This window comes from Saccostrea cucullata, unplaced genomic scaffold (assembly GCF_032062105.1).
Source record: "Saccostrea cucullata isolate Sc308-1 unplaced genomic scaffold, CSIRO_AGI_Scuc_v1 ctg3700, whole genome shotgun sequence".
In the NCBI taxonomy this organism is placed as follows: Eukaryota; Metazoa; Mollusca; class Bivalvia; order Ostreida; family Ostreidae; genus Saccostrea; species Saccostrea cuccullata.
The window spans coordinates 8114-22704 of record NW_026941069.1 but is presented as its reverse complement, the minus strand read 5'-3'; the positions used below and the strand labels follow the sequence as shown (position 1 = coordinate 22704).

At 32.2% G+C, this 14591-nt stretch overlaps 1 protein-coding gene across 1 annotated transcript; it reads right to left on the bottom strand.

The window, feature by feature from the left end:
• Window positions 1-317: 317 nt before the first annotated feature.
• LOC134257054 (uncharacterized) lies at window positions 318-10429 on the bottom strand. The gene is made up of 9 exons (XM_062739706.1): window positions 10117-10429; window positions 8818-9132; window positions 8392-8565; window positions 6871-7088; window positions 4177-4336; window positions 3783-3959; window positions 3172-3357; window positions 2536-2718; window positions 318-625 (listed from the first exon to the last, which is right to left on the bottom strand). The coding sequence occupies exons 1-9, from the start codon at window positions 10427-10429 to the stop codon at window positions 318-320; spliced, it is 2034 nt and encodes a 677-aa protein (XP_062595690.1).
• Between the last annotated feature and the right edge of the window lie 4162 nt (window positions 10430-14591).

The following is a 14591-nucleotide window of genomic DNA, read 5'->3' as shown; positions in this document are numbered from 1 at the left end:
ATTGTATCTTTTTTTATTTTTCAACCGATGTTAAATTTTATACTGATCATTCTAAGATAGGAAGCATGATGTTTTTGTAAAATATAAATTTTTGAAGCCTCCTTTTACTTTACATCATATTATTCAATTTATAAAGGTTCCCCTACCTATTTCTGGTATATCACCATTTAGACATCCAATATTGCTACCAAAGGTGAAATACCTATTGCTAGATTCAGGCCTTTCAATACCTATCTATAAAGAGCTTTGAATTTTAAAGTATCACAGATACAGCTTTTTATAAGATAAAATCAATAATAATATCTAAAAAAATAATATTACCGAGAAAAAAATCTACTCGTTAAATATTGTATTGCAGCATTATTTCTGATATCATGTGTTAGTTTAGGAATATCTGGAATAAAAATGATCGCACACAGAAAAGTTAATATCCCGACCCCTAAAATAACTCCTACTCCTGTTGCTGATGGACGCTCGTCAGAAGCACTTGTTCGTTTCCTAATAGAACTTGACAGAGTCCGGGCGTTGACCACTAGTTCTTTTTTTAGCTCTTCAATTTTGTTGTTGAGTTCCTCTGTCGTCAGGTTCTGGACTGGATGAACCCGATCACACGGACACTTGCATCCTACAACGTACGTGCATCTTTCATCATACTTACATGTAATCCATTCCCTTTTTCTTTTAAATTTATCTAACACTTACATAAGGTTCGCAGTAATCATTCTTTAAAATCAGAAATCCGTTCATGTTTAACAATGTTTAAGCTATCATTTATTAATATAATAAACTTTTTTTCATGTTTCGTCGGTATTCTTTTTTCCATCTGAGCAGACCTCTATATCATTTCGTCGAAAGATATTTGAAATATTTCAAAAAATCACACAATTATTTAAAAAAAAACATTAATAGAGTAAGAAAATTTAAGGCTAATTATCTGTTACTCGTGTAATAATTAAGTTTTATTATATGATTGAATAATTTCCATCTCTCTGATTGGCTGAGATCTAACTATGTTAGAAAAATACTATGTTCTATTGACCTGCACTTGACGTTCCAGGTCAATACAAGGATTTATTTCCTCTACATTGATCTAAAAATAGATTGGGAATTTCCAAATTGATAAAATTGCTTTTGAGAGCTATTTAAACGACTGTAATTTTTTTCCAGTAAAAAAAACATAAGCAAATTTTTATTTTAGGGTGAGGGTGGTAAGAGGAGATGCAGGGACCCCCTCCAACACTTTTACTGAACAACATGTTCTTTTACTTTTTGGCAGTCAGTTTTCCCGATAATACGCACTCCTTCCTTTCAAAGTCTTTCCTATAAAAATGATATTATTTGTTTCATGGTAACTAAAATTGATAAAAAAAGACCATTTCAAATTGATATGACTGGTAAGGTTTATTCACATTTTAATTCTGTTTCTCTCTTGTATTTGACTAGGACTTAATTAAATGCAAGGTAACAAGTAATGAGCTGTATCATTTTATCAGTGAATCATATAATAAAACAATTATTGCTGTTTTTTTTCTTTTTTGGTCAATACAATGATTTAGCCATCTTCGAAGTAAAATATTCACCTCGCCCTTCGGGCTCGGTGAATAATGTACTCCTCAGATGGCTAAATCATTTTATTGACCTCAAATAACAGTAATAATTGTATATAGGGATGTCAAAATTGTCAATAATTGATATTCGAATATTCGATAGGAGTATTCGAATATATTCGAATATTCGATAAAATAAGTACATCTTGCATTATTAAATATATATCTTCACTCCCCTGTAAAGCAGTATAGGTTTTATACCATTATTTTGGAATAAAAACTCATGTAGAGTTCGGAAAATGCACTACAAATATATATATTTTTAAAAGAATTTATTTATTGAATAGTATACATCCAAAATATAATGACTGTTTTTAGAAAATTCAAAAGATTCTTTAATATTTTCCAGATTTATTGAATGTCAATCTAAAGTCTACACTAAATAACTCCTACAAATTTATACCAAGCAGAACAATTATCTAACACAGAAATATTAAAAGCAATTACTTTTCGCTAATTATAATTTCCTGATAATGATTTTTGATGATATTTACATAAACAAGAAGTCTGTGTGTTTACTGTTAAACTTGGCCCTAACAACAATACAAACTGATTGTTAGTACTGGACACTATTAAAGCACTAATTAAGTGAACAAATAAATAAATTACTCTAATAGATATACTTTTTACGCCTTTAAGGTATTCCAAGAGGACTTTTTTTTTATTTTGGACAAACTTGATTCCATTTCTAATAAAACTTGCCAGGTTTTTCTCTCCTTTTAATGCATATATGCTTAAAAACGAATATTCGAATCATAAATTTATATTCGAATATCAACTCATCGAATGAATATTCGAATATTCGAATATTCGTTGACATCCCTAATTGTATAATATCAATATGATTTTCTTTATTTAGTACTAAGTTCATGTGTTTTAACCCATTGCCGTTATTTCTATGAAGGGTATCTTCTCATCTTTGACTTACTGTTACACTGTGGTAGTGGAGCGCTCCAGACCCCGCTACCCTGACAGGTCCTGTTGAGGTCTCCCCCTCCGTGCCGGTACCCCGTGTTACAGGAGAGGGACATATTGTCTGAGATGTTATAACCGTCTAGGTGATTGATGACGTAAACACTGCTATTTATAGACTCTTTTGGACAGGCAGGTGCTAAAATGGTTTTCGTGAAATAAGTTTTCATGATTGTTATGACAACACGTGTAATGAATTCCACCAAAGTACTGCATTTTAGATATGATAAAAATATGCAATGATGTGGTCTCTTACATGCATGTGGCGTAAACAAAATAAGTAATTGTATTTATTATGTATTTGGTAGACCCATGTGCTTGTCTTTTCAATTGAATTAGTTAAAACATATACTCTTTTAAAATGTTCCTTTAGTGACCTGAAATTTTGATAGATTTTTTAAGAAGATGGGACTCTTCAGAGAATAATCAATCCAGATAAAGTCATATAGCGACTGATGAGTTCTGTACATGCAATAAAATATAAAATTTACATTATTATTCCACAATTGGAAAGATTGTCTTACTTTGTACAGCTCCGGATGCCTGCGTTAAGTTAAAAAAACTGTACTTTAATTTTGTGGATTGTATTTACCAGTACAAACAGGTAGATTTGACCAGGCTCCTGACAGCAAGCATGTGTTGTTATATCCTCCTGATGATAAGATGAATCCAGGTAAGCATTCAATGTCAATGCACGTCCCAAATGGAAGTGTTGTTGACGTTATATCCGTGGTTATTATTCTGGCATTGGTAACATTAACGACATCACATACTATCCCTGCAATAATAATACATCAGACATAAACAAAAGACTAACAAAATTAAAAGTTTTTATCAATTACTTGAATGAATTGTATCACTTAATCATTGAAATATTTAATAATCTAATATACAAAATCCTCATCCCCAATGCATACATACAATGTGTAAGCCTATGATCATTTACGGTGATTATTTTTTTTTACCAGAAATGTTATATTTAAATATTTTGTGGTTAACAGAAACTTTGTGTAATGTACATTTGTATTTGTCTATTTGGAAATAGCTTAAAATAAACTACTTGATTTAAAATTTCATTGAGACTTTCTACCAGAGTCAACCAAAAGGATGGAATAAAACTTGTAAATAATTTTTCTCGAAAATATAAGTGTCTGAAAAAAAAAAAATTAATTTTACGCTGAGTTGTGGTCACACTAGACGTACTTGTACACTTGAGTGGTTCATTATTCCATGTGTTATTTTCTCCGCAGATTAATGAAGACACCCCTGAGTCCTCTTTGTAACCATAATCACACTGAAACTCAAGGGTTTCGTTAAAGTAATATGTTTTGTTTATCAGTGCATGAGAATGAACTCCTTCCGGTATAGAACAGATAATGACTGAAAGACCAAGAAAAATGTTAATAAATATAAATTTTATGATACATATACTGTTACATTAACCAGAAGTTACTTTTTACTGCACAGTAATATTTTACTAATATATACAATGACGCAAAAGATCGCACAAGCTTCAATTAAAAATTCTGTATGTTTATAAGATTTTGTTTAATGACTTTCTAATGACAGCCTCATTTTTTCTGCTAAAAAATCTTACTTTCGCAGCCTCCTTGCCACTGAAGATGCTCGAGACATTCGAGATAAGGGGTCATTTTATTCCCCCCGATACAGTTGTAATCACGACGGGTGAAAATATAAGTAGAACCGGGTTCTACGGTGGCGTTTGGCAGATGTGCTTCCTCACAGTAAGGTGGAAACTAAAAACAAATTATGGAGGTTTATTGTAAAATATAGTAAATGTTCATAGATGAAATTCATACATGAGCTCGAAAATCTTAGGAATCAGTGATCAATTAAAAAAAACTAAAACAATGCTACACTGTTTTCAACAATAAGCGGAAGGAAAAATTGCTTAGATATACATTTTACCCTGAGAGTTAAGGCACGTGATAGATCATACGAGGGTTGTCCCAAAAAGTCGTAGATAGGGAAAACAGTTTATTTTCTCTTTTCCGAATTAAATTTCTTTTCTTGTCGTAACAAAAAGTAACATTTTATGATCATGCATTCCAAATTTCATGATGTGACATGTATCATATTTAATAAGAAAATTATGAAAAAATAAACAAAGCATGTAAGTGTACATCGGCGCACGAAAGCAAGCGTAATTTACGTCTCTTACAACGTCATGATCGCTTTTTCTGCTTCACACAGGTCTGTAAACATTCAATAATTTCTTTAAAGTGTAAGACCACTGTTGATCGGGGGACTTATTACTGTCCGGGTTTGTTGTTGTTGTTTTTAAAGCAGATTCAAATTTTAGTCGAAAGATCACCATCCATTGTAGGTACATGTAGCAGAGAATACAAATTGTTTGACGTCGTTCGTGGCCCAGATTGTTCCCCATTGTCTGCGTGCCTTAACAAACAGTACTCTACTTCTTACATGCTGTAACTATTTTCGGTATAGAGAAAATACTCTTATTGAATCTCATGCCATTTTAAAACAACTTCCCTATAAAAATCTAGTGTGTAATGTCACTTCTGTACTCTTTTTTTCCGTTTCTGATGTAAACAAACCATATTCAAAACAATTTATTATAAATCCGTGACAACGTCATTTTCATAAAACTCAATTCCAACAACAATTTGAAAATTATGACACCAATCGTCTGTTTCCAATGCTATTTATATGAAATTTTGACATATTATTCAGATTTTGATTCTGGTTTCACTGATATAAATTTTAGTTCAATGCTTTAAGTAGTACTAAAGAAATAAAAGCAAGTGTAATAGTTATATGCATAAATTATTCCGAATTTTGTTCGTGCGCCGACAGACCTTATCGGCCATCATATAAATCGTCCTAATATTATTAATATAAAAGATATATATTCAAAAATCCTCGATTTTAAAGAACATTGAATATATTGTCTATGCAAAATTTGGTTAGTATTGTTTTGATGTTTAAAAAGTTAGAAACATTGTTTACGACCTTTTGGGACAACCCTGGTACATAGTTTATCAGGGTTCTCCACAAGGGGTTTTACCATGGCGGCCCGCCATGGTTAAATTTATGTGCGCCATGATTAAACGAGCTGCGCCATGGTCAAAATCGGCATGATTAAATTTTATTGCATTTCAGTCCTAACACCTACTTTTTTAATTACTTGAGTAGTTAATTGTGTTTAGAATACGACTGTCATGCACCCCGCATGCCTCGAAGGAAAGTGGATGTGCTAAATAAACACGTCGTTAATAAGTGACTATGGAGTGAAGCGTGACAATAAATGGAGGGTCAATCAGCTGATCAGATGATCAATATTTTGAGAGTTTATTATCTTTTACACGTGTAAATAATTTGGGAAACTTCAACATGTTCACTAAATTAGATATATACATGTAACAGGTTTATAAAAGAAATTACGATCATGATAATAGTCATTGCATGCGATTCAGGTTTCTGTGCCAGAAAAAAATACTTAGTAAAAATTTCATATTCCTCTGTATTCAATCAATTTCCCGTGCTCTGTTTTTAAAGCTTTAACTTTATTATCTATCTGATCAAATGTGCATAGGGCCTACTTCTCAATCGCCATCTTAGTCTTAGTTTTAGAGTTACTTCCCGTTGTGATAAAATGTCGCGTGGCGCTATTTTTAGCACTGGGTCACGTGGAGAAGTAAACAAAACTTGGTGAAAAATGCAGTATCTAGAAAAATAAAACGTTTAGAAAAAGGGACTCTAGTCCAAATGTTCCTTTGTGTGTTAACTTTAAAAATACTTATCAGTTTTCATCAGATCATAAGAAATTGGATAAATCCTTTTCAATTTAATTATTTTTTTTTATCCTTAAAACGTGTAGTTATTCCATTGTTTTATGTTGCAGTGGTTAAGTTTAAAAATTGTAAAACCAATCATAGATTAATGAAGATTAGAAATGTATTGCATGTATGTTAGACACATGTTTTCAGCCACAGTTCGCCTTCGCGCAGCTTCCTCCATGGTTAAATCTTCAAATGTGGAGAACCCTGGTTTAACATAACTTGACTAGTCTTTAGAGGTGCAGAGTAATTTGGCAAAAACGTGTATTACGCTTCCAAACGAATATTGGGTGTCACTAAATGTTTTTTTTTTTTTTTTTTTTAAAAGCAATTCCCTTATAATGATGTACACAATGGACATCCTTGTTCTATACAGCTCATTAAAGTTTTTGGTTCAAAAAGAACTAAAATTACAGTTAAAAACGATTATATTTTATTCATAAAACACCAATAAAGAAAGTAACTTATACCTCACAAATATACGGTAACTCCTCTGTACAAGTAACATTGATCCATCTGTAACTTGGGATCATATACTGTGCGATGCAGTTATGGTCATCGTTATTGTCTGGGTAGGAAACACTCCAGTACGTAAAACTTGGAACAGAATTGTTTATTTTCCAAAACCCACCAAACCGTTCTCCAGAAATAAAAGCGTATGTGTTACCCCAAGTTTCGGACCAGGTTTCTGCAATATTTTTCAAATCTAATTATATGAATATTAATTAAAAATACTGGAATACTACATATTAAGTAAATGGTAAATTAGACATCCTTAGGGAAGGCAACTTCTTAAACGAACAAGTTTGACCTAAAATTTTATTCAATGTCTTTCATTGAGAGAACAATATTAGAAGGACTTCAGGATAAAGCATAATTGTCATAAAGTGCATTTTAAATCAACAGCGTACTGTGGTTTCATTAATTTTCGCTGGCATCAATTTTCGTGGATTTTGTAAAACAGACATTTCGAGGATACGTAATTTCGTGGACAATGACATTGCCATTACAAATGAAAAACATATTTCTGAATTCAATTAACATTTTAATTCGTGGATCTGCTCAACAACGGAATCCTCCAAAATTGGTGCTCAACTAATATTAATGAAACCACAGTACATACTAAAGTTATCAATAAAATTGGAGCATCCTTTAAAATGTTGTCGGAGAGTTTTGACACCCCCCCCCCCCCCCCCGCCCCATTGTTTGCAACCCTCATAACCCATCTTAGCAATAATTTAAGCAAATCTCACTTTTTGAGATCACTTCCAATTTAAATAAATGTTCCTTTATATACCCAAATGTGTATCATCGAACGCCTATTTAGACCATATCTTTTCCCCAGTAGCCATAAACTCTGCGCCATCTGAAGAAGCTAACATTTTTCCTTTATAATTAAATATGTATGTTACATGTACTTTAATCTACTTATATGTTTCAAATTACCGCGAAGGGTCAATATTTGAAGAAAAAACAAAATTCTATTTTAAATCAGGAAGTTATTATTTATTAAATGAAACATATGGAGATAACGAACATTATTCAAGATCAAAAATCCATAAAGAAAATTATTACAAAAGAGGTGCACAGCAAACACTGACCTCAAAAACATGAGAGGTGGGACCTTTTAACCTTGTTGACAAGTTTGCTCCTGAGAAGATTTTTAAATTGTATACACTGAAATAAAACTTTAAATGATTTTTAATCATCTCTCTTTTAATGAGAAAGCTCCTAGTTCAGACACATGTGGATTCCCTTTACCCTTTGTTACTTTGTGGCAAGTTTGATTAATTCTTGCATTATGGTTCAAAGAAAGAATAAAAATGTGTAAGTTTACAAATATACAGACAGATGGTCATTGAGGAGAACGCTGGAGAGAAAACGTCGTCCGAAAATTTACCTCGAGCATTCAGTTAATGTAGACTGAAAAAGATGTTAAAATCGCAATGTTTTCTCTTAAACTTTTTGCATAGAATATACATGAAACCGACCTCTGAACAGTTTTTCTAAGTATATCTGGCGCTCCAATGACGTTATCTGGTAAAGCGTCCCGTTTCTTTTTTGGCATTCCATTTCTGCGTCGTCACGAGATTTTAGTGTGAATGTTCTATAAAGCACTTTATCCAAGTTTGGTATGTAAACATGACCTTGGCGTTTTGATTCTCCTGGAAAACATAATATATAGTAATATATGCCCTCTTTAATTAAAACTTTAAGGAACTTCTTAAAATATTTATCATTTATTAAGCAGATTTGTAGCTAGGGCAATAAAAAAGAAGTAAGTTCTAATATCTTATTGACTTACTAATTAGAACTTCTCTCGTGTCTAGGTTAACAAAAAAAAAAACACCTGTGCTTATTATTTTTCTTTTTTTACACTTGTTTGATATTTCTGTTGAAAAGAATATAAATCAAACCTGACTTAATATTCAAATAGTGAGAAGACACTTTTGTAGAAATCAGGTTTGTTGTAATACATCTGTACTCAGAATAATCCAAAATGGTGACGTTTTGAGTAAAGAACCGTGCCACGAATACCGATGTGTTATCAAATGTTTCATTTGCAGACATTTCCTGAAGTATTTCTGGTATCAAGTCACTCTCTCTTTTCCTCTCCAATCTGTAATACAATATATTAGGAGAAGGACGATCTAGCAATTTGCAAACGATTTCCAGGGGTTCCCCAAGGAGGCTTCCTGCGTGATTTATCTTCAATTTTGTTTTTGGGCTGTCTGTAATCAAAAATTTGTACATTACAAAAGATGCAATTTTTTTCCAATAATAATAATAATAATAATAAAATACGCACAAAATCTATTTTAGTTAGTTTACATAAGAAAAATCTTTCTGAAGTGAAATCTTGCTCCAGCAACATAAATAAACATTACTTCCCATACTTTTTTTATTTATTGCCTTTTTTATCCTACTTGACATTTGTTCCTTCCTCTGGAATTCCAGGTGCTCATGTTTATGAGCTCTTCATAGATTTGCATTGTTTAAATATTGCTTGAAATCGATAATTTCGTTCTTCATCTTTTTTTTATTTTTTCATATTTTTTTAGTATATTTTGTGTGTACTATCTGTTTGATTACTCAGCTTCAGTCAATCAGTTAGTTTTGATTCCCTATAAGAAAACCGACATGTTCAACTATTTGCGCATACATAACACTCTGCATTACTTTGTTCCCCATGTACTGAAAATATATGTTTAGTGCTTTATTACTATTAGAAAAATTTGGTGCATTTATACCTTGCAATGTAACATTTGCATGGTGAATAAACCTAATAATTATATGAGTAAGTATTTCATCTAGAAAAATTGCAAGCAACATGTTTTTGCTTAACTTGTCAGAAAAGAGATAGGTATTTAAATGAGTCAAATAAAAAAAAATAGTGGGGATAAAATCTGGGGAGGGGGGCTACCTCAAACATAGCTTATTACATTTAGTTAATTTATTTTAAAAAAGACAACCAATGATATATTACGTATTGTATGTAAACATATTTAATATTGAATGTCGAAAGTTTTGTAAAATTGGAGAAACAGGTTTTTTTTGTTTTTTTTTAAATTACGAATTTACATGATTTTTTTCTTAATCCTTTTCCTTTCTTTTTTTATTTTGTTTTAAAAATTTTACATTTCACAGAGACAATTTACTGAATCTTGCGGTGAAGAACCTTTTAGACCGAAATTGAGGGAGGAAAAAACACATACGTCCTGAAATTATTAGGTAGTAGGTTTCACGAGCTGTATCCTCGAACCCATAATGTGTAATGTACACGTCTATTCTATACGATGCATCGTCCTCAAACGTGGCATTATAAATGGTTAGTGAAGGAAGTGGTAGATTCCCTATTTCATATTTCCTGCTACTGTTGTCAAGCTCCTGTCCGTCTTTACTCCACTGAAATCCTGTCACGTTGAAAGACGGATGCCATGTGACATTTGTAACCAATATCACTGTGTCTCCATAGATTACCTCATTGCTGCTAATTTCAATGTTTGCTGTGAATAATGAAAATGTCATATTTTGTAAACAACATCATTTTTGTTGAAAGCATTATTGTTAGAAAAAATACGGCTGGTGGATTAATTAACAAAATTGTATATGTAGAACACTTTTTGATTGTTACTGAAAGCACTTACTTTTGCCTTCAACTCGACATTTAGATATATCGACGACATATTGTTAATTAAAAATGATAATTTCCATTTCTACGTCGATACGATACATTTACATGTATATCCAAGTGAGCACTGTGTCTGACACTTCTGTTTCATATTTGGATATTTTACTTAGAGGGACGTCAATTTTAGTCTAACAACCAAACTGTGTGATAGCCATGACGTCTTTAAACTTTTTTATCGTCAAATTCCCTTACCTAGCAGCAATACACCTTCATCACCTGCATACAGATTCTATGATTATACAGTTTATTATATGTATTTCAGATGATTCGATACGCAAGAGCATGCTCTACGTATGAACAATTTCTAAACCGTGGTAAAGTATGGACTAACAAGTTGATGATACAGAACCTTCAGAAGTCTCGTTAAAAGTCATCATTTTGTAAGTTCTATGGTCGATATAATGACCTTGTCAGCAAATACAGTTTGTCATTGTGTCGGGTGATGACTGACGGTTTTTATAAATGTTCATGCATTGAATGGACGATGGATTTTTCCGTTATTTCCTGATCATGGCAAGGAGCACACGGCGGGTCCGACCCGTCGGCAGAGGATGCTCACTCCTCCATTTCTCATGATGCGATCTTTTGGAGATCTGTTAGCTCTGCTCCTATTTTGTATTGTTTAAATGACTTTTGATCATGAAAACTGTTTATTATCTCCAGATGTTATATAACTGAGTATTCGAAATCAAAAATATTCGAAGTTTTTATTTTAAACCAAAAAAAAAAAATGAATTGTCTTACCACAATTTGGAACGAGACAGTCAACCAAATCGTCTTTATGATTAACGCATGAAACTGCAGAAACAAACGTTTTAATTTTCCTGCAAAAATTTTGGTGTTCTTTAAGATAGTTGAGTTGTGTATCTCCCCAATTCTTGCAAGCACCATTTTTGCTTTCGTTGATTTTACCATGATAGTACCAGCCTTTCAGATCTCTAGGAGGCAGGCACTCTAAAACTGAAAATAAAGGGTTTGCATTTCTTGCATCGTAAAAAAGATTAAGCTTTTACATTATAAAACACTTGAATGTCACGAGACATATAATAAAATTCATTTCCCGACATATTGTAAATTCACGTATATTCGTTGGGTCAAATTTTCGAGGTAAAAAAAAACCATGGGTTTGTGGGGATTTAATTTCGTAGATGAAAAACTGCTGAGTAGTAATATCTGTAAAAATTACATTTCATTGTAGACAAAAAATGTAAGTTTCTATAAACATCTGAAACAGAGAAAATTAAACCCATGAAAAATTTATGACTTTAAAGTATAAAATTAATTTTTGATTTAGGTACTTGTCATTAAATAATCAGAAATGTTGATGATGTCTAATTCGATAGGTGATATTTTCATATGTATACTCTAAAGCATATAGTCGTCATAATGTAAAGCAAACAATTTTTTTTTAAATCTTTACAAACCAATTATTTCTATTTTTCAATTAATGTGACAACGTAAAAATAAATAATAAAGACAATTACATGTATATCGTCCATGAATAACGATTAAAAGATAGTATAAGACTGTGTCAAAACAGCAGGACCTTTTTTGCTATGCTTGTTGATTTTTTCATGTAAATGATATGATTTTTCGACTTAGAGAACTTAGGAGTGAAAAAAAAAACATGGAGCCCGAGTAGAAAAGATAATTAAAAATTCAAATTAAACATGATAAACACTTTAGTTTTGCATAAAATCGATGAAAACAACAAAAAATCATTTTATTATATCACTAGAATATTAAGAGAGGGTTTTAGACCTAGAAAGTCTATCAAAAGCGATCAGAAGTAATAAGGTTCACTTAGGACGTTTTATGGCCATGTGAATTTCTTAGAATCAAATGTGTGATGTATTACGACACATGAATTAGGTCAATATCCGTAAGTCTTGGATATTCATTATAAAATGGCCACAAAATTTAAAATTTAAGATTGATTGATTGATTCTATGTTGTTTAACGTACCTCTCGAGAAATTTCAATCATAAGAAGACGCCTCCACTTGCCAGTGGAGAGCTACAAATTTTGTCTAATACTCGGCACTCAGGGCCATTGAGCAGTGAGTGATATTTTTCGTACCACTACCTACAGCGACACGGGACCTCGGTTGATACGGTCTCATCTGAAGGACCGATGAGGTGTGGCAATATTTTCCATAGCTCCTTGTCGCTTATCTAAAACGTTAAATTATTTTCTGAAAGGACTGTTTCAAAGGATTATAATCTATATTATATTATTTATTTTTGGATTGCTGGTTGGGCTCATATTTCAGTCCTTTGCTGAAGCTGCCAAACTACAACAATTTCTGCCACATTTCATAACGTTTCAATTTATTAAGCCTGATATTTTAATATCTAGACTCGAGAGGAAGCTTATTCTATAGGTTATACAAGCACACAAATTTCAACTTAATATTGATGTTTGAAATGGGATATTAGGTTTCTGTTTTGCTTCATAACTTTTTAATACTTCCAAGTTAAAATCATCTCAAAATCCCAGCATCGGTAAACTTTGACTTCTTTGGTACTTATCCATATTACTCTGATAATCTGAACTGAAAGTTTAAAGGATATTTTCTGGACCCAGTTTGTCAACCCATCCGTCTGTCTGTCTATTTATCTGTTGTTTGTTATTATTTTTAAATTCTCCGACGGACGATTGGACCAACTCTAACAAAACATGCCATGAAGCATTCTTGGGTGAAGGGGATTGAAGTTCATTCAAATTATGTTAAAGTTGGCTGTATTCTTTACCCGCTATTATTATTTGCCTGTTATTTAATTGACTTTATCCTATTTATCTCATTCCGTTTGAAGAAGAATTAAGTCATCCCAATTGAAACTAAATGACTCTGTCAAAGGAATCAGTCAGTCGTTTCATCTTATCAGTCCTTTTTTCCTCATGATTATTAATTCTGTATCAAAAGCTTTATTATGAAATCTTCCAAGCGTGCGCCCCTAAGAGCTAATGATATGGCCATTTGTGCGGTATGCGTAAACTTTTTTTGAATTTGGGAAGTGTCTTAATAAGCCCTTGGCTATGAATTTGGCTTTGAATTGTTGATTTGAAGTCACAGAGTATCCTTGGCCCAGTGTCATGTCATTTTTTTCCAAAGCTACGGATACATGTAGAACCTTTAAAGAAATAGAGATGATAAGGAAAATAAAAGGTTTTGGCTGCTTAAAAATCTTCCTTAAGATCCACTTGGCAGATTACCACCAAACGTACAAAAAAGCGTGTAGATACATGTATATTGTAGATTAAAAATTTTGCAAGGCATCTGCCTGGGGTAAATATCACTTTAATGTTAAGTTGACAAAAATTTTGTGTTGTGAATTTTTTTTATGATTTTAAGTAGTGTTTTCAAATCGGACGATTTCTAGTACCCATATTCCGATCGAGTACCCGGTTACTCGTGTGAGTTATCGTTATTAATTAAGGTCTTCCGTTTCCAACGGAAGACCTTCTACTGATTCTGTTGGTAAAGATTATTATTCTTTTTTTTTTCTTCTACTTCCTAGACGCCAACTTTGAAGCCTCATATCTCACTCATTTCTCAATTGATTTCGCTCAAATTTTCAGAGGTACTAGAAGTTACTAAACTCTATCAGAATGCTGTCAAAAATTTCAAAAAGTCACTTCCGGTTTTGAGTTATTTCCCTTTAAACGAAAATTTATAGGCTTTCGTTTCCAGACAAAGGCTCAGAGACGGCTAAAGATGGAGCAGAAATTCTACTGATTTTAGATAATAGAAGGATTGAAGTTGTGCACATCGGTTTTTGTTTTTCGATTTCTCTATTCAAAATGGCGTTATATAGGGGTCAAAAATTAGAACGCTTAAAAGAGCTAAAAATTACTCATATTTTGCTTTTTATCCTCTAAACTAAAAATATTTTATTAAGATATATAGAACAAAATTTGTGCAGAATTAGAAGATCTTTCAAATGATATCTCGGAAAAAGGGCTCACCCCTAAATTAAGGGATCTAGAGGGGCCAAA